This window comes from Lissotriton vulgaris, chromosome 5, assembly GCF_964263255.1.
Source record: "Lissotriton vulgaris chromosome 5, aLisVul1.2, whole genome shotgun sequence".
NCBI lineage: Eukaryota > Metazoa > Chordata > Amphibia > Caudata > Salamandridae > Lissotriton > Lissotriton vulgaris.
In genome coordinates, this window is record NC_141693.1 from 2,012,168,587 (window position 1) to 2,012,188,453 (window position 19,867).

General features: G+C 48.4%; 1 protein-coding gene across 2 annotated transcripts in view; it reads right to left on the minus strand.

The window, feature by feature from the left end:
* Nucleotides 1-19,867, minus strand: part of GPR107 (G protein-coupled receptor 107) — a 230,880-nt gene that overhangs the window by 84,903 nt on the left and 126,110 nt on the right. For both annotated transcript variants that reach the window (XM_086924821.1, XM_086924820.1), the window contains exon 14: nucleotides 13,745-13,788. In XM_086924821.1, the coding sequence (XP_086780947.1) occupies nucleotides 13,745-13,788 (44 nt within the window). The remainder of the gene's footprint in view (nucleotides 1-13,744; nucleotides 13,789-19,867) is intronic.

Below are 19,867 nucleotides of genomic sequence, written 5' to 3' on the forward strand. Positions count from 1 at the left end.
GGATGAGGAAGAGAGCTGGCCCACTTATTATTTATTTTATTTATTTAGCGATTTGTATAGCGCCTGGTGACCCGAGGGCATCCCCGCGCTGTTAAAGTTGAGTCCTACTGAGGGGGAGAGGGGTGGAGGGTTTATTTAGGAAACAGAAGGGTTTTAAGTTTTTTCCTAAACGTTAGGTGGTTGGGCTCCAGTCTAAGGGAGCGTGGGAGAGAGTTCCAACCAGCGGACGCTTTTACGGAGAAACGTCGGCCTCCAGTACGTGTTCTCTTGAATTTGGGGATGTTGGCCCGGTGCTCGTTCTCAGACCGTAAAGCCCTCGGTGCAATGTAGGGGGTGACCAAACCGCTGAGAATCGCAGGTCCCGATCCGTTGATTAGTTTATGGGCCGTGCACATGGCTTTAAACTCCACCCTTTGGCGGACTGGCAACCAGTGCAATGCCTTAATGGCGGGTTTGGCGGAGACTCTAGGGGGTACGCTCATGATTAGGCGAGCTGCAGCATTCTGGGTTCTTTGGAGTCTTGCTAGGGTGGCTTCCGGCGCACCTAGGTAGACCAAATTGCTGTAGTCTAGCCGTGACATTATGAGGCCCTGTACTAGTAGTTTCCTGGACACTGGCGGTAGGAGGGGGAGAATTTTGCGGATGGTCCGCAGAAGCCCAAGACAAGTCCCGGCGGTTTTGGCCGCTTGGGTCTTCATTGAGAGGTCAGGTTCCAGCCAGACTCCGAGGGTCTTGATTTCGTGTTTCGGGGTGGGGATTTCCCCGAACACGTCTGGCCAGATCGCCGGGGGGATAGTCGCCCATTGTTTGCCCAGGAGCATCACCTCGGTTTTGGAACCGTTGAGTTTCAATGACGATTCACACATCCACCCGTGAATTTCGGTGAGACAGTTTGGTAATTTGTCTGGGTGGTCGTCTAGTTGGGAAAGGGAGACGACCAATTGTGTGTCGTCAGCGTAACTCACGATTTTTATCCCGAAAGGTGAAACCACATCTTCCAAGGGGGCCATGTACACATTAAAGAGTGTGGGACTCAGGGAGGAGCCCTGAGGAACCCCGCTGGTAAGTGGAAGTGTGGATGAGTGGAATTCCCCGTCCCAGACCTGGAACGTGCGTCCGGTGAGAAAGGACTCTATCCAGCTGAGTGCCGTCCCGGTGAGCCCTGCTGTCGCCAATCGGTGAAGAAGGACACGGTGATTGACCGTGTCAAAGGCGGCACTCAGATCCAGAAGGATCACTGCCACTGATCCTCCTGAGTCTAGAATGCGCCTTGCTTCCTCGATGACGGCAAGCAGGGCGGTGTCTGTGCCGTGTCCCGGACGGAACCCGGTTTGGGATTGTCGTAGAATGTTATTTGTCTCGAGAAATCGGGAGAGTTGACTATTCACCAGTTTCTCGGTGATCTTGCTAATCCCCGGGAGGAGGGATATGGGCCGGTAGTTTGCCATATCAGTTGAGTCAAGCTGGGGTTTTTTGAGGAGTGCCTTCACCACTGCATTTTTCCAGCTGTCGGGGACTGATCCTTGAGCAAGTGAGCAGTTGATGAGATCCGTGATTGTGGGGGTGATAGCGGGGGCCACGTTTTTGAGGAATCTCAGAGGTGCAGGGTCTAAAGGAGATCCGCTTTTTATTTTATTCAGGGTAGCTTCCACCTCGTTGGACGTTACTAGCCTTACTTAGGGTGGTGCTCACAGATGAGGAAGAAAGGCAGGCCACACAGGATGGTTTTCACGGATGACGAAAAGAGCCAGGCCGAAAAAGATGATTTTCACACATGTGGAAGAGGGTAAGGACACAAGACGGTTCTTATGGATGAGGAAGAGAGTCAGGCCGCAAAGGATGGTTCTCACGGATGAGAAAGTCAAGCCGCCGAGAATGGTTCTCGTGTATGAGGAAGAGTCAGGCTGCATAAGCTGGTTCTTATGGATGAGGAAGAGAGCCGGTCCACTTATGGTGGTGCTCACAGATGGGGAAGAAAGGCAGGCCACATAGGATGCTTCTCTTGGATGAGAAAGAGAGCCAGGCCACATAGCATGGCTCTCACTAATGAGGAACAGAGCAAGGCCCCATATGTTGGCTCACACGGATGAGGAAGGGAGCCAGATGAGGCAGAGCACCAGCCCACAAAGAATGGTTTTCACGCATGAGGAAGAAAATCAGGCCGCATAGGATGGTTCTCACAGATGAGGAAGAGAGCCAAGCTGCATGGGATGGTTCTCACAGATGAGGAAGAGAGTCAGGCTGCAAAGGATGGTTCAAACCAATGAGGAAGCGAGCCAGGCCACACAGGATTGTTCTCATAGATGAAGAAGAGCGCCAGGCGCCGCATAGGATGGTTCTCACAGATGAGGAAGAGAGCAGGGCTGCATAAAATGGTGCATAAGGAGAAAGAACCGCCACGGTCCCTCCACTGCGGTCTCACCAAGGGCTCGAACGGACCCTGGGTTCTGCCTTCTGCAGGCCCGAGACAGCTATTTAGCACATTATTGATTTTTTCGCGCACCGCATCTTTTTAAAGCCTGTCGCTCGCATCATTTCCCCAGAGACCCTGGTGGGAAGACATGAAAACACAGAAGCCACTTTCCTCAGTCTGTCAGCACACCGATGATATGAATTAGAACCAGGCCCAGCGGGGCTCAGAAACACCTGAGGGGTGAGGGGCTCAGGTACGAGAGGAGTACCATAGGGTGGGGGGTGCAGCAAAGTGTGGGGAGCTCAGCAAGGAGCACAAAAGAGGTACTGCTCGCGGGACACCAAGGAGGGAGATAAAGGTCATGGCGAAGGGGGAGTCGAGAAGAATAAAGGCCTGAGGGGCAGATGTGGAGGGGGCTCAGCAAAGACCACACAAATAGTACCTTCTGAGGACTAAAGAGAAATATATAAACCCCTTGGGGTACACCAAGCATTCAGACTGGGGCCTCACACAGTATCTCACAAGAAAGGGGTACACAAACTACGCAAGGCAGGGTCTCAGAAAGGGTAGAGAAAGGATACAGGCGAAGGTCTCACAGGGGCTATATTACAAGGGGTACAAAAAGCATACAGGCTAGCGCCTCAAACAGAGGGAATGTCACAAGGAGTAAAGTACACAAAGCATACAGGCTAGGGCATCACCCAGAGGGAAGGTCACCAGGAGTAAAGTACACAAAGCATACAGGCTAGGGCCTCACACAGAGGGTAGATCACAAGGAGTAAAGTACACAAAGCATACAGGCTAGGGCATCACACAGAGGGTAGGTCCCAAGGAGTAAAGTACACAAAGCATACAGGCTAGGGCCTCACACAGAGGGTATGTCACAAGGAGTAAAATACACAAAGCATACAGGCTAGGGCCTCACACAGAGGGTAGGTCACAAGGAGTAAAGTACACAAAGCATACAGGCTAGGGCATCACACAGAGGGTAGGTCACAAGGAGTAAAGTACACAAAGCATACAGGCTAGGGCCTCACACAGAGGGTATGTCACAAGGAGTAAAATACACAAAGCATACAGGCTAGGGCATCACACAGAGGGTAGGTCACAAGGAGTAAAGTACACAAAGCATACAGGCTAGGGCCTCACACAGAGGGTATGTTACAAGGAGTAAAATACACAAAGCATACAGGCTAGGGCCTCACACAGAGGGTATGTCCTAAGGAGTAAAGTACACAAAGCATACAGGCTAGGGCCTCACACAGAGAGTAACATAGGGCACACAAAGCATAAAAGCTAGGGCCTCACACAGAGGACACATCACTGGTGCACACAGGCAGACAGACAGACTGAACGCTACAATTACAAGAATGGCTCTTGAGAGATACACAAACTGATGCTAACACCAAGTACCGGCTGGGGCTCTCTCAGAACAAATCCCACAGTGTACACAAGAGCACACAAACGGAAAGGCTATCCCTCAAGTTGGTTGTGCCTCTGAAGACACAGCTGTCCCCTAGGTTACAGACTCCGTTTGCACAGCAGGCCTATCTCACTGGGTACACAAGGTTCCCAAGCTGCGACCTGGAAGAGCAGGGTCGGTCTATTCACACCTCAAATCCGTGAAGCACTCTCAAACAAAGAACCCACGCAGATTGGTTTCTGTTGCTTGGAGCTGGTGAGCTGGACAACACAAGGCAGCAGGAAGCATCACACTCACATAAGAAGCACAGCACCGCCATCCAGTGGACACTTGGATACCTGTAGCATACCCTATCCCAAGAGAGGTCACTCCAGCACACCAGCGGCCAGCATAGAGGGGGCGTCTATAATGCGTGCAGGATTCTTCCACGTCACCTTTTACAGGGAAGGGGAAGAGAGACAGGGACTGGGCTGCCAGTGGAGTGAGGGTGCCTGGGAACCAATACACACAGGTGTGCAGGCACAGGACCCTCGCATTCAGCAGGAGGCGCAGGCAGCTGGTGGAACCCGCCTGCCTCACTGGCAGTGAGAAAGGCTCAGGCCTCCACCCACTCAAAGTAAACCATGGCAGCATCTCTCCACTGCAGGGTCTGCATCCTGATGGATGACGAGAGGAGCAGCGACACCACAAGTGGAACGTTGAGGCATGCAAGGAAGTGGAGGAGGAGGTGGAGGCAGGCACTGATCTGCCACAGTGAGAACTTGGTGACAGTGGGAGAACGAGGCAGCCAGGTGATGGCTGGAGAGAAAGGGGGAGGCAAACGATGGACGAGGCAGGCACCGATAGACATGGTCTGGTGGAAGAGAGAGAGGGTAAACTAACAACCAGCGGAGGGATGAACAGAGAAGCAGATACTGGCGGAAGAGGAGGTGGGGGAAGCTGGTAGCAGAGGGGGACAGGCACTAAAAGTGGGGAAGGCTCTGGGGGAAGTGAGGGGACAGGCTCTGGTGAAAAGGGCAACATGCAGGAGGAAGAGGACGGGTTCGCCGATTTTCTACTTGCTCAGCGGACAGATCTCGCCATACATTAATAGTGAGGAGGGTGCTTATATATTTTTATGGATAAAATAGAAGATATTTGGATACCTAAACTATTAATTGCAACCCATGATCCCTTATGCAAACGGGTCTCCATTTCAAAACACTCACCAGCCGTTTCGTCTAATTTTTTGCGATACAACTAATAAGACTGACTGGTAACCCAAAAACTCACTCCCCTACATATGAAGCGGCCACTGCAGCTTGACTGAGAAATATTCCCATTCCGTGGGTTTGTAAGGCAGCCACCGAGATCGGATCATACCTTTACGAGCCATCAATCTAGAAGACATGGCCAGCAGGGCACGCCGCCTTGAAACACCTCTTCCGTTTATTGGTTTTTCGTTTTCCTTTCCTATACCTTTCAGTACTGATCATGGGGAGTTCCTAAAGGAGTAGGAATGCTTTTCTATCTGGAATCCTAGTTTCCCATTTAAATCATGAGCAGCCCTCTCTCCTCCTCAGTGAAAGGGATAAAGGAAGTTAATATTTTTCGGTGGTTGTACCCTTCGACTCTTTTGGAAAACAAAACCCCACAACTGGAGCAACGACCTCTGAAAAGCATGATGGGAAACTGGAGGAGGGCTGTGAGCCATCGAAGCTGCAGTGTCAGCTCTTGGTCCTTGCACAGCTGCAGCCGACATGGCTTGAATGCTCTGCGTTTGACTTTCATTTTCAAAAAACGTTTGAGAGGTTCTTTTCTTGCCACCTAGATCCGTTTGTAGAGGCTGCTAGATTATTGTATTTCAAATGAAATCTGGCCTCTCTAAAGAAAAATGTGAATGGGAAAAATATTCCCTTTGAAAGTGTGTTCCAGGATCTCGCACGAGGGCAGGACGGTTCAGTGCTTATAACGAACAATCACTCACTCGGCATTTGTATAGAACAGCACTGTCACCCCTACAGGTATCTGGGAGCTGTGGATAGGGTGACCAACTGGCATTGGGGCAAATTCAGGACGGTGAGTGTAAAAATTCAGGACAAAGGGTCAAAATTCAGGACACAAATTCAGGCAGGAGGTCAAAATTCAGGACAAAACTTCAGGACAATAGGTACGTTTTACAGGCACATCAGAGGTCGCGCAATAGTATATAAGTAAGCCCAGCCATTTCCAAACATATTCAACCGTTTGCAAACTTATCGATCATGTATCCTTCCATCTATCATTTCACTCATCCATCCCTTCATCCATCTCCTCATCCATCCTTTCACTCATCTCCATTATCCATCCATCCATCCACCATTTCACCCTATCCATCTGTACACTTATCCATCCACTCTTTATCCCATCCATCCATTCACTCATCCATTTACCCTTTCACCAATCCAGCCATCCTTTCACTTACTAATCCTTCCACCCATCCACTATTTTAGTCATCCATCCATCCTCCCTTTCTCTCTCCATCGACCCTTTCACTTAGCCATCCTTCCTTCCATCCACCCACCCACCCATCCATCCATCCATCCATCTACTCATCCACTCATGAATCCATCCATTGATCCTATCACTCATCCATGTATCATTTCACTCCTTCACACATCTATTCATCCTTTTGTCCATCTACCCTCCCTTTCACTCACACATCCATCCTTACATCCACCCTTTCACTCATACGTCCATTCATTCACCCTTGCACTTATCAATCCATCAATCCATCCATCATTTCACTCATCCACCTACCCACCCATCATCCACCCAGCCATCCACCCACCCACCATCCACCCACTCATCCATCCTTTCACCCACCCACCATCCAATCCACTGATCCATCCTTTCACCCACCCACTATCCACCCATCCATCCATCCATCCTTTCACCCACCCACTCATCCATCCATCCATCCTTTCACCCACCCACTCATCATCCATCCATCCTTTCACCCACCCACTCATCCATCCATCCTTTCACCCACCCACTCATCATCCATCCATCCCTTCACCCACCAACTCTCCATCCATCCATCCTTTCACCCACCCATCATCCATCCATCCATCCATCCATCCATCCATCCATCCGTCCTTCCCCTCATCATCCATCCATCCTTTTCCCTCATCATCATCCATCCTTTTCCCTCATCATCCATCCATCCATCCTTTTCCCTTATCATCCATCCTTCTACCCACCCACTCATCCATCCATCCTTCCCCTCATCATCCATCCATCCATCCATCCTTCCCCTCATCATCCATCCATCCATCCATCCATCCATCCCCTCATCATCCATCCATCCATCCATCCCCTCATCATCCATCCATCCATCCCCTCATCATCCATCCATTCCCTAATCATCCATCCATCCTTTCACGCACCCCCTCATCATCCATCCATCCACCCTCCCCCTCATCATCCATCCATCCATCCACCCTTTCCATCCATCCATCCACCCTTTCCCTCATCATCCACCCTTTCCCTCATCATCCATCCTTTCACCCACCCCCTCATCATCCATCCATCCATCCCCTCATCATCCATCCATCCATCCTTCCCCTCATTATCCATCCTTCCCCTCATTATCCATCCTTCCCCTCATTATCCATCCTTCCCCTCATCATCCATCCTTCCCCTCATCATCCATCCTTTCACCCACCCATCCATCCTTTCACCCACCCATCCATCCTTCCCCTCTATCCATCCCCTCACCCATCCATCCCCTCACCCATCCATCCATCCATCCCCTCACCCATCCATCCATCCATCCATCCATCCCCTCATCCGTGGATCCTTCCCCTCATCCATCCTTCCCCTCACCCATCCATCCATCCATCCATCCATCCTTCCCCTCATCCATCCTTCCCCTCACCCATCCATCCATCCATCCATCCATCCCATCCATTTATCCTTCCCCTCATCCATCCATCCATCTCCTGCTCCATCCATCCTTCCCCTCCATCCATCCACTCATCCATCCATCCTTCCCCTCATCCATCCATCCCCTCCATCCATCCATCCTTCCCCTCATCCATCCATCCGTCCCCTCCATCCATCCATCCATCCCCTCCATCCATCCATCCATCCTTCTCCTCATCCATCATCCTGCCCCTCATCCATCTTTCCCCTCATCCATCATCCAGCTACCCGTCCACCCATACATCCAGCTATTTACATTTTCTCTCCATCCTTCCCCTCACTCATCAATCCATCCATCCTCTCTCATTAGCCATTTATTCAATCTTTCATTCATCCATTCACCCTTTCACTAATTCATCCAGCCATTCACCCATCCCTTCACTTACTTACTCGCCGACCTTTCCATATTAATTTTGAGTTGAGCCCTTTTGAGAAGAGGCCCATCAAAAACTTCACCCTCGCTGCAGGGGCCGTTCCAGGACTGGGACGGAAGCCACCCAGGGCGGAGACAGGATCCACCACAGGGGGGGACAAGAGCCACCACAGGGGGGGGTGGACTGGAGCCACCACATGGGGGGACAGGTGCCATCACTGAGGGGAGGGCAGGAGCCATCACAGGAGAGGGAACACAGGGGTGGGCATGCAGTATTCTAGTATCATCTTGGGCTCCTCTCCTGCACAAGACAACGAGAAGACAGGCTCTCTGTCCAAAATGCCATCCCCCACTGTGATGTACAGTACTTACAGGAGATACTCTAAGAGAACTGATTGAACTGATTGTCCTCCATACTTTGTTAATCAGTGTGGGTGCGATTGTGCCATTTCTTTATTTTCTTACATTATATACTGCATGTTTGAAGAACCGAGGTTTGCTTACAATTTAGTGACAGTAATTACGCTCTGTGAAGAGAGCCACGTGCTGCCTCGGTGTAATCAGGGGTGTAATCTGTCCGAGTCTCGATGTTTGGGGCCCTGGGTAGAAATGGAATGTGTGAGCCCCCCTCTAAATAGCAGAGACATGACACATTCAGGGCTGTTTGCATGTGAACAGATGTCGCTGCTCCTGAACCGGCAGCCCCTCCCACTCAGTCACCTTCGAAGCACCTCTTAACAGGTCATCAAGAGCTGAAGGTGTGAGGGTAGCCATCCCGCTGTGCCTCTCCAATGCTGCGGGGCATCTGAGGAGCTTTGGTGCAGCATTGGAGTGAAGAAAAGAGGTGGGTGCAAGCTGTGCCGGCTTTAGGGTGGAGCAACCGGTGCCCTGTTAAAATGACGGACAAATGGCGTCCGTTAAAGATCCCTCCACGGACAACGGACAGACGGCCGAAATTACGGACTGTCCGTGAAATTTACGGACGGTTGGTCACCCTAGCTGTGGATGCAACGTCAGAATCCAGGTCAGACACTAGCAGAAAGAGGCGAAATACAGGTCAGAAGCAAGAAGAAAAGAGGCAAAATACAGGTCAGGTGCGAGCTGTAGGAGGCAAAATACAGGTCAGGTGCGAGCTGTAGGAGGCAAAATACAGGTCAGGTGCGAGCTGTAGGAGGCAAAATACAGGTCAGGTGCGAGCTGTAGGAGGCAAAATACAGGTCAGGTGCGAGCTGTAGGAGGCAAAATACAGGTCAGGTGCGAGCTGTAGGAGGCAAGATAATGGGAAGACTGAGCAGAAAGAGGCAAAAGAGGGCAGGAGCGAGTAGAGAAAAGGCAGAAAAACGAGCAGAGGTGGTACAGAACTAAAGGCAGCAGAGGGTAGCGGACTGCGAGCAAGCTAGACAGGAAGACCATTGCAGGGGAAACTAGACAGGAAGACCATTGCAGGGGAAGCTTGCACGAGGACCATTGCAGGGGAAGCTTGCACGAGGACCATTGCAGGGGAAGCTAGACAGGAAGACCATTGCAGGGGGAGCTAGACAGGAAGACCATTGCAGGGGAAGCTAGACAGGAAGACCATTGCAGGGGGAACGGGCACGAGGACCATTGCAGGGGAAGCTAGACAGGAAGACCATTGCAGGGGAAGCTAGACAGGAAGACCATTGCAGGGGGAGCTGGCACAAAGACCATTGCAGGGGAAGCTGGCACGAGGACCATTGCAGGGGGAGCCAGACAGGAAGACCATTGCAGGGGAAGCTAGACAGGAAGACCATTGCAGGGGAAGCTAGACAGGAAGACCATTGCAGGGGGAGCTAGACAGGAAGACCATTGCAGGGGAAGCTAGACAGGAAGACCATTGCAGGGGAAGCTAGACAGGAAGACCATTGCAGGGGAAGCTAGACAGGAAGACCATTGCAGGGGGAGCTGGCACAAGGACCATTGCAGGGGAAGCTGGCACGAGGACCATTGCAGGGGGAGCCAGACAGGAAGACCATTGCAGGGGAAGCTAGACAGGAAGACCATTGCAGGGGAAGCTAGACAGGAAGACCATTGCAGGGGAAGCTAGACAGGAAGACCATTGCAGGGGAAGCTAGACAGGAAGACCATTGCAGGGGGAGCTGGCACAAGGACCATTGCAGGGGAAGCTGGCACGAGGACCATTGCTGGGGAAGCTAGACAGGAAGACCATTGCAGGGGAAGCTAGACAGGAAGACCATTGCAGGGGAAGCTAGACAGGAAACCATTGCAGGGGAAGCTAGACAGGAAGACCATTGCAGGGGAAGCTAGACAGGAAGACCATTGCTGGGGAAGCTAGACAGGAAGACCATTGCTGGGGAAGCTAGACAGGAAGACCATTGCTGGGGAAGCTAGACAGGAAGACCATTGCTGGGGAGGCTAGACAGGAGGACCATTGCAGGGGGAGCTGGCACGAGGACCATTGCAGGGGGAGCTGGCACGAGGACCATTGCAGGGGGAGCTGGCACGAAGACTATTGCAGGGGAAGCTGGCACGAGGACCATTGCGGGGGAAGCTGGCACAAGGACCATTGCGGGGGAAGCTGGCACAAGGACCAATGCGGGGGAAGCTGGCACAAGGACCAATGCGGGGGAAGCTGGCACAAGGACCTGCTCCCAACAAAGGAGAATTGGTCTCTTTTCCTCATTTTTCGTTTCTTCTTAGTAATGCACAACTGCTCTCCTCATATATAAGTGTGTGTAGTACTTTTCCAGCGAGTATCTTTTATAAACAGACGGACCTAAAATGTGACAATCCTGTAGTGAAAAAGTGTGGGTTGGTTCTCATTATAATGATCTGTACACTATAACCTTTGAATGGCTGGTGTGTGGACTTCACTTACTTCATGCAAGAATAATATAAAGTTTAACGTGAGATGTGTTAGGTTAGCCTTATGCGATGGTTCAAAGTGGTAGCCATGATCTCAATGGGAAGTATTCTCTTTTGCGATTAAAAAATATTTAGAACATATGGAGAGTAAGGAATTGCGTCCGTGGATACTGGACGGGGAATACTCCTGATCCCCTGGTCAAGAGTTATAAAGAACAAATGGAGGAGTATTACCCGATGAGGGAGATGAAGGCTTTTCCAGACTTGGAATCAGTGTTCCTTTGTTAATAAACCCCTCACTCACCACCTAGTGGTGACTTGCTTCATCATCGGGGCCCACCCAAGTGGCCTAGCGTCACTTGGGTGTGCTTCAACACCTGAGTTGCAGTGGAGCAGGTAGTGAAGTGTGGGTGCAAACAAAAAAGTGAGAGTGTTAAAATTGTCCTGGTTAGTACTTTGTATAAATCGAGCGGCGGAAGGTAGACGTAGGTGATTAGCCTTTCTTCATGACGACCAACTAATATGTTGCAACGAGTGAAGCACCTACCCCCTGCTCGCTGAAGCCTAATAAGAATATAACTCCAGTTTTTGTTGGCACCCTACATTTTAGGAGTGTCTTCCCAGAGGAACATTTTTCCATCTGGATGACCAAGGATTTAGGACAGGGTGCGTCTTTTAGGGGACCCACACCTCCCACTTCCTTGTTTTGGTCCTGAAGAATACCGGGGAGCACCCCATATGGTAGAAACATGTTGACCAACACATAGTAGAGATACGTAGGTCCTAACTCCCCTTCCAGTATCTCACCCATATTTTAATATTGTCCAGTTGCTTTTTTTTATTAAAATTTATACAAAGTACTAACCAGGACAATTTTAACACTCACACTTTTTTGTTTGCACCCACACTTCACTACCTGCTCCACTGCAACTCAGGTGTTGAAGCACACCCAAGTGACGCTAGGCCACTTGGGTGGGCCCCGATGATGAAGCAAGTCACCACTATGTGGTGAGTGAGGGGTTTATTAACAAAGGAACAAGGATTAAAAAATATTTCCATTACAGAGGCTGTAAGAAGTGTTTCCACTTTTCTGTACTAGTGTAAACCACGACGGTCGACGTGCTCTTTCAGAGACGTATGTGACAGTGTTGACTTAGTACATTAAGAAAGACAGCTTAATTTATTCACTTCCCTTGCATTTGCTCTTGCACATCACAACATACACAGCTTCCAAACAGCAGCATAGAACTTACTAGAGGAAGGTTTTCTTGCATGCATTCTGTAGGCATGTACAGGTGCCCAAATCCTATGTTTCAGGAGCCATGCCCCTAGGTTGAGGCTGGCCGGATCCGGGTGACAGACTCGTCCCCCTTAGTAGATCTGGTTGGTTTTAATATCTTTAAGACTTAGTTTGCACTACAGTTCATGAGCCAGAGTACCATGCTGGACATGCCACTGCGGGGCTATCGGAATCCTTGTTTTTTGAGTGTGTGCACATTTGTGGCTCCCATGTGCCATTAGGGGAAAACGTTTTGCAAACATTACGCACCAGTTTTTCAACGGTGCTGGTCTGGATAATTGGATGCTAAGTTGAAGCATTTCTTTTGTTCCGTTGTTGCAAACAGCAATTTCTGATGTTCCCCATTCTTCGAAAATCATTCCAGTACCTCTTGATACCCCTTTTTGTCTGCTTTGCTGATCGGCTCCAATGTTTTGCTCTCCTGGAGCGTGTACGGCTACAATCCCCATCTGTTTGCTGTTGGACAATGTCAATATTACCGCAACTAGTTTCGAGGGGCGTTAGGGTTTTGTTCCTGTGTTTTGCGCGATTGAAAATTGTCGTGGTCTCAGTTTCAGCGATTACTGTTTTCTGCGATACGTGCGAGTGAAAAGATTTCACTGCTAGAAACAGTCTTAATTCTAGAAGTTTTATTCACTGATTTTAAATGTGCGCACCACACCCTAAGTGATGCATCTGTGCATACTATGACAGAGGGGATTGCTTTTACTGATTTTCACACTTTCACCATGCTCTCCTGTGATCACCAGTCCAGTTCTTTCTGCAATTTGCTTGTAACAACCCCTAGATTGTCTCAGTCGTCTGTTGACTGTGACCACGGATCAGAGTCATTCCTGTGTTGATCTCACGTGCAATCTTGCAAACGAAACATATCATGATGCCATCATGTCCAACATCCTAAGGACCGTCCTCGCTGTCAGACCGTGCATCTACTCCACTAATATCAGCAATCTTTGCAGTATATGGAAAGTCATTGCCACAAGTGTCCATCCATCCTATTTTGCTCCTAGACTTAATGTTTTTTTCTGGACAAGACGGGGTGGGGGGGGGGGATGTCTTCATGTGGATTGTCAACCCCGAGGTGTAAATGAACATGTTCATGCCTCTTTAATCAGTGAGCAGTGTAAGTATGGGAAAACATGAATCATTTGACACTTCAAGTGTGCTGAAACTGCTAATCTAACACTCTGGGTGCTGGTTTTATCACAAAAGTAGACACTTCAAATTAGTAACGTTTGCCCCATCACATCCCTTAGATCTGTGCAGTTACTCGTTCATCGAGATATGGAATTAGACATCTTTGAGGTGTACTATAGTTAGGAGATCTTGCTCCAACGTACAGATCCTTTTCGGTAGAGCTGCCAACCCTGACAAAATGAATCGAAAGGCTATTCATGCTGCAAAAATACCTCTGGTGAACTCTTAGCAGCACAATGAGTGACTTACCTTTTCCATCTGTTGCTGAGGCCTCCTGCAAGTGCCGTATGGACCTAGAGAGAAGAGAATGCAATTGAGTCAAAGAACATGAACCCCCGCCCTCCCCCACCCCACCCCACCAGACTCTACAAAAAAGACATACTGCACAGAGCAGAGAACAGGTACATGGTTGCTGGACCATGAAATATCTTTACTATCCATTCTATTAGAAATGCTGTTCGATGCAAGTCTGGGCACGTACAGATATAGATGTAGTTCATCAAAAACATTGGAAATACAGTACAGTTTTGAGTAAACCAACACAACACTGTCCAGTTACAAGGAACCAGTCCAAAGACAAGAGACAACAAACTCCAGCAAAAGTCCATCCGACTGGCAGCAAGGCCAACTCCTTGCAATCCACAATCCATCAATTTAACAAACCTCTGGCGTCCTCAAAAGCAGCCCAACCCAATGCTACCTAGAGCCCACCTACCCAGCAACCCATCACTCTCCCGGCACAATGCCTTCTACAGCCCAATCAACGGATGTGTTCCAAGGAATCATTTATCTTGTGTGGAATTAAGAGACAGATGAGGAGCATGCTATTAGGAAATTATGAATAAGTGAGTTTGTTCATCTTGAATCTGTGATTTTCTGTCCATGCACAGTGGTTGATGCTATAACAAGTCTTAGATAGGAGTATAACAGGCAACAACAACACAGGTTTTAGGGGTTCACGACTGGTGTCGGTTTGAAAAATTCTCTTGAACCTTAAGCTTTCCATGTTTAAGACTGGATAGGTAGACATTCGGACTACTCTGGCTTCAAACAAGTTTTGGAATAGTTCTGCTAAAACTCTTACTCATTCCTGGGAAGCAGGCATTGGAGCATTGAATTAGAAAGAGGACTTAACTGGTGCTGTTTCAACTAGACTTACAGGTATTAGCAACAAATCTTGGTAAGGACAGAAAGCCTTCAGTATAGATGACATCAACAGTTACTAGTAAGACATTGGGGTTCAAGACCAGCATAGATATAATCTGGGGGTGATAGCTCTATGTTATAATATGAGCCTTTCATTTTTGTTTCTTTAATGACACATTGAGAAGTTGAAATTAAGTATTTTAAGATTGAGCTTTATGAATTTGTACCCAGATTTCGGTAATACCTAGTAGCTCAAAAATAGGGAAATCATAGTCTTTTTGTTGGCTTTTTCACAGACTATTGAGTAGTCCATACCTACATTATACAATTCAGCTTTTGGGAATATCCATTTTAAATTGTGGGGTTTTTTGGGGAGGGTGAATGCACAGGAAATGATGTCACTGAAAGAGTATTTAAGCCCAATGATGAAGTGCAGGAACCCTTTGGTTTCTTGGAAAACGATGTAAGTCAACGCCATACGGGTAGCAACTGGACTGTGATTGTCGAGAGAACTTCTTATTGAATTGTTTGCTATAGATTGAATGGAATTCCATAGATTTAGATGAAAGTTTTCAGTGTTGTACATGTGCTTTGGACTGGTCTGGTGTGATGTCTTAAGCTTTGGGTGATACAAATTACTGTCACAAATTTGGGGGTTGTGGGGGACTAGGAGGGCATGAAGGTTCAGCACCTGTGCTCCAGAGGCTGAGATCAATACAAAAATGGGGTTCACTGTTCCTGCAAAGGAAAAAGGAGTGTCTAGGTAGTAGGCAGGACATGAGGGACAGTCAACAAGAATGTTTTGTGTTGCCCTTACACATCCCAAGGGATGTCATGCGTCATCCTCGGGCAGTTGCTCCTGATGGGTGTTCCACCTTCCACTCAAATCAAAATGGTTTAAATGAGGCGATTCCTTGGGTCGAGCTGTTGATATACCTTCTCGGACCCACATTCTGAACTGTACAATGAAAACTAAAGAGGACTAAGAATCATAAAGAATCCACATGACCAGCTGCCCACTATGGACCTCTATCCACCACATGGGGTCTGGGTCTACATGAAAAACAAGGACATGACCATGCACACCCTGATAAGTCCTCCACACTAGGACTGAATCATGACAATATGTGCCCACCACACACATCTATCTTGCAGACACCGATCGGTCTCTTATCTTTGTAACCTCTTCCTATTAGGAGGTGTACACAGTACAATCCCTTCTCCTCCACTGTTAAAAACAGAGAGCTATTCCTCTCCGTAGCATGACTGTGCTAGAATAACCAAAACAAACTGAGCATTTTTAGATGCATGAGTTGAACGTACATTGCGACTTTAATCGCAATACAGAGATGGATGATATTGATGTCAATGTTCATTAGTAGTTATGACAGGTACATAAGGCCCCTGGCCATAGTATACAACATAATGCCAATGTCTAGCATCTGGACAACGGGAACGATCACAGCCAGATGGAACTGGCTACTACATAATGGCCGCAAAACATGCGCACCAAGAAACTCCTAGATTTATGTCGGCACACTGGCCGGATGCCAGTAACAAGAAGCCCTACTTATCAAGCATCTCCACCGCTCCATCAGCCACTCAGGAGAGCGGAGGAGCAGGGTAGGCGCAGCAAGCAGCTTGCATGTGGAAACTGCGCACAGTGTTGATTCTCTTGACCAGAAGAAACCGAGCCAAGTTGGCCCTCTGCTTCATACGCATTTATAAGACTAACTCATTGGGTCCATGCCTCCCTTAATGTTTGACATGATTTGAATGTTAATGAATTCAAGGAATATTTTAAAGAAGTGTAAAAGAAATCACACAAGACTTTGAATTGATTCCACTGGCTCGGTTTTGAATAAGTTTGAACTAAAGCTACTGGATACTCTTGTTTATATAATTATTGGTGGTCCCATCCAGTTAGCTTAGGACCCAAGCCTTCCTCTGGTTTCAAACCAATCAGAAGCATACATGTATAAAGGACACAAACAGGAACAAATGGAAAAAATGGGAGGTGCTCCAAGCAACAGTTTGGATTACAAAATGCCTCGAGAAGAGCACATGTGATGCCCAGGCTCGACCTAAAAATGTAATCTAATTTTATAAATTGATATTGGATTTCTTTGGGTTCTTGTGTTTTTCACCTTCAATTGTTTTGCTACGGCTAAAATGCTTCACACTAGTTCCTTTGTGTAAATAGGACTGCTCAGCGCCGCAGCTAACGAAAAGTTTCTTACCTGTCAGTGTAGTTTTGCAGCTTGAAGATCTTTCTGGATTCACTATGCTGTGCATTATTCCGCGGTCTTGTGGTTGGGTCCGGAATCGTAGTCTTTTCGTTTTTTTTTTTGTAGCCCAGGTGGGCATCGACGTCCCACCTTTTGGTGTATTTCCGGTTACGTCGGCACGCTTCCTGCGGAAGCTCCCACTCCTGGGCGCCATCTTCGGATTCTTTTTTTTTCGTGTTTGTTCTGTTACCGAAGTAATGGCAATGTTATAGTAAGTCATTCACCGCATTAACCTTCAAGGTTTGTTTGTTCAAGTAATTGTCCATGTTTTCAACCCCCTTCCTCTCCAGCCTCATCTTTCTGGCGGAGGTGGGTGGGTTCGTTAGTCAATGCAGAAAGATCTTCAAGCTGCAAAACTACACCGACAGGTAAGAAACTATTAGTTTTGCAGCGTGAATCTTTCTGGATTCACTATGCTGTGCATAGACTTTGTAGCGGTTTCTCATGTTTGTGGCGGCTGGGTGGAAGATGAGCGTTGGTTATTGAATATGTGTTTAGGCACCTTTTGTCCGAATTGTGCTTCCTTGTTCATCTGTATATCCACGCAGTAGTGCTTCGTGAATGTGTGCACTGAAGCCCATGTTGCCCCCAGGCATATGTCCTGAATGGGGGTGTGTTGGCCAGGAAAGCTATTGTAGCTCCCTTTTTCCTGGTAGAGTGGGCTCGTGTCCCTCCTGCCAGTTCTTCCCCGGCCTGTTTGTGGCAGAATTGTATTGTCTGTGCGATCCATCTCGCAATTGTTCCTTTAGTTACTGGTTTTCCCATGAAGCTCTTTGCGAAGGAAACAAAGAATTGCTTTGTTTTCCTGTGATCCTTTGTCCTTTCAATGTAGTGCATGACCGCCCTTCTGGCGTCTAGGGTGTGAAGATCTCGTTCAGCGCTTGTGGTCGGTTTCTGGAAGAAACTTGGTACTTGTATGGTTTGATGATTCATGTGGAACCCTGACACCACCTTCGGCATGAAGTGTGGGTCCGTTCTCATTACCACCCTATCATTGTGAATTTGGATGTAGGGTTCCTGTAACGTTAACGCCTGAAGTTCGCTTACCCTGCGCAGCGAGGGGATTGCTACCAGGAAAGCTGTTTTCATTGTTAGCCTCTCTAGGGATGCTTTGTGAATTGGTTCGAAAGGATGTTTCATCAGTTCTGTTAGGACCAGGTTAAGGTTCCATGCAGGTGGTGGCACCCTCTTTGGAGGTGCAATCCTCTTAGGTCCTTCCAGGAATCTTTTAACCACTTGTGAGGTGAAGAAACTCTTACACGTTTCCCCTCTTGTATAAGCGACTATTGCTGCTAAGTGAACTCTCAACGAGGAGGAGCTTAGTTTCTTGTCTAATAGGTGCGTGAGGTATCTTAGCACAGTTGATTCCCTTTGCATTTTATTGTGCAGCTTCTCTCTCCTGCACCATAGAGTGAATCTCTTCCATTTTGATACAAAGCACTTTCGTGTGCTGGGCCTTCGTGCCTCCCGAAGTACCCTCAGGGTGCTCTCTGGTAGTTTCAGAAGCGCAAATTCTATGTCCTCAGGAGCCACGCTACCAGGCTCAGGCTCTCTGGCTCTGGGTGTAGCACCTGCCCGTTTTGCATGGAGAGCAGGTCTTTTCTCCTTCCAAATCTGTGGGGTGTGCTCTGTGCCTTCTCCATGATCTGCGAATACCATGTCTGCCTGGCCCACTGTGGTGCGACCACTATCAGTGTCGGAGGAAAAGCATAGGCAAATGTCCTCGACCAGTCTATCCATAGGGCATTCCCCAGGGACCCCTCCCCGGGCAGCCTGGATGCGAAGTTTCGGCATTTTGCATTTTGGCGCGTTGCAAATAGTTCCACCGACGGTGTCCCCCACCTGTCGAACAGCCTTCTCGTCTCCTGTGTATTGAGCTCCCATTTGTGGGTTGCCGATGTCCGTCTGCTGAGCCAATCTGCTTCTACGTTATCCTTCCCTGGCAGATGTATGGCTAGCAGGTCTATGTTGAGAGGGATGGCCCAAGTCCATATCTCCCGCGCCAGCTTCAAAAGCGTGGCCGATTGTGTTCCACCCTGCTTGTTGATGTAGAACATCGCTGTCATGTTGTCCGTCTGGATCAACACCCTCTGGTTGTACAGTTTTGTCTGGAAGGCTTTTATAACAAGGAAAACGATTAGTTTCTTACCTGTCGGTGTAGTTTTGCAGCTTGAAGATCTTTCTGGATTCACTATGCTGTGCATTATTCCGCGGTCTAGTGGTTGGGTCCGGAATCGTAGTCTTTTCTTTGTTTTCTTGTTTTTGTTTCTTTTAGTAGCCCCGGTGGGCGTTGACGTCCCACCTTTTGGTGTCCTTCCTGTGACGTCGGCATGCTTCCTGCAGAAGCTCCCACCCTTGGGCACCATCTTCGGATTCTTTTTTCTTTTCCGTTTATGTTCCGTTTCCGAATTGTATGGCAATGTTTCGATTTTTTCTTTTACCGCTTTTTTCCTTGAAGTTCCATTAAAGTCTTTTATTTTATTTTTATTTTATCTTTACCACCTCTTTTCTCCAGCCTCATCTTTCTGGCGGAGGTGGGTGGGTTCGCTAGTGAATCCAGAAAGATCTTCAAGCTGCAAAACTACACCGACAGGTAAGAAACTAATCGTTTTGCAGCGTGAATCTTTCTGGATTCACTATGCTGTGCATAGACTTCGTAGCGGTTTGTTGTTATTGTGGCGGCTGGGTGGAAGATGAGCTTTTGTTCTTGAATATGTGCTGAAGCACTTTTTGTCCCACTTGTGCTTCCTTGTTCATTTGTATGTCCACACAGTAGTGTTTTGTAAACGTGTGCACAGAAGCCTATGTTGCCGCCAGGCATATGTCCTGAATGGGAGTGTTTGCCAAGAAGGCTATAGTAGCCCCCTTCTTTCTTGTCGAATGGGCATGTGCCCCTCTATTAGTTCTTGTCCAGCTTGTTTGTGGCAGAATTGTATAG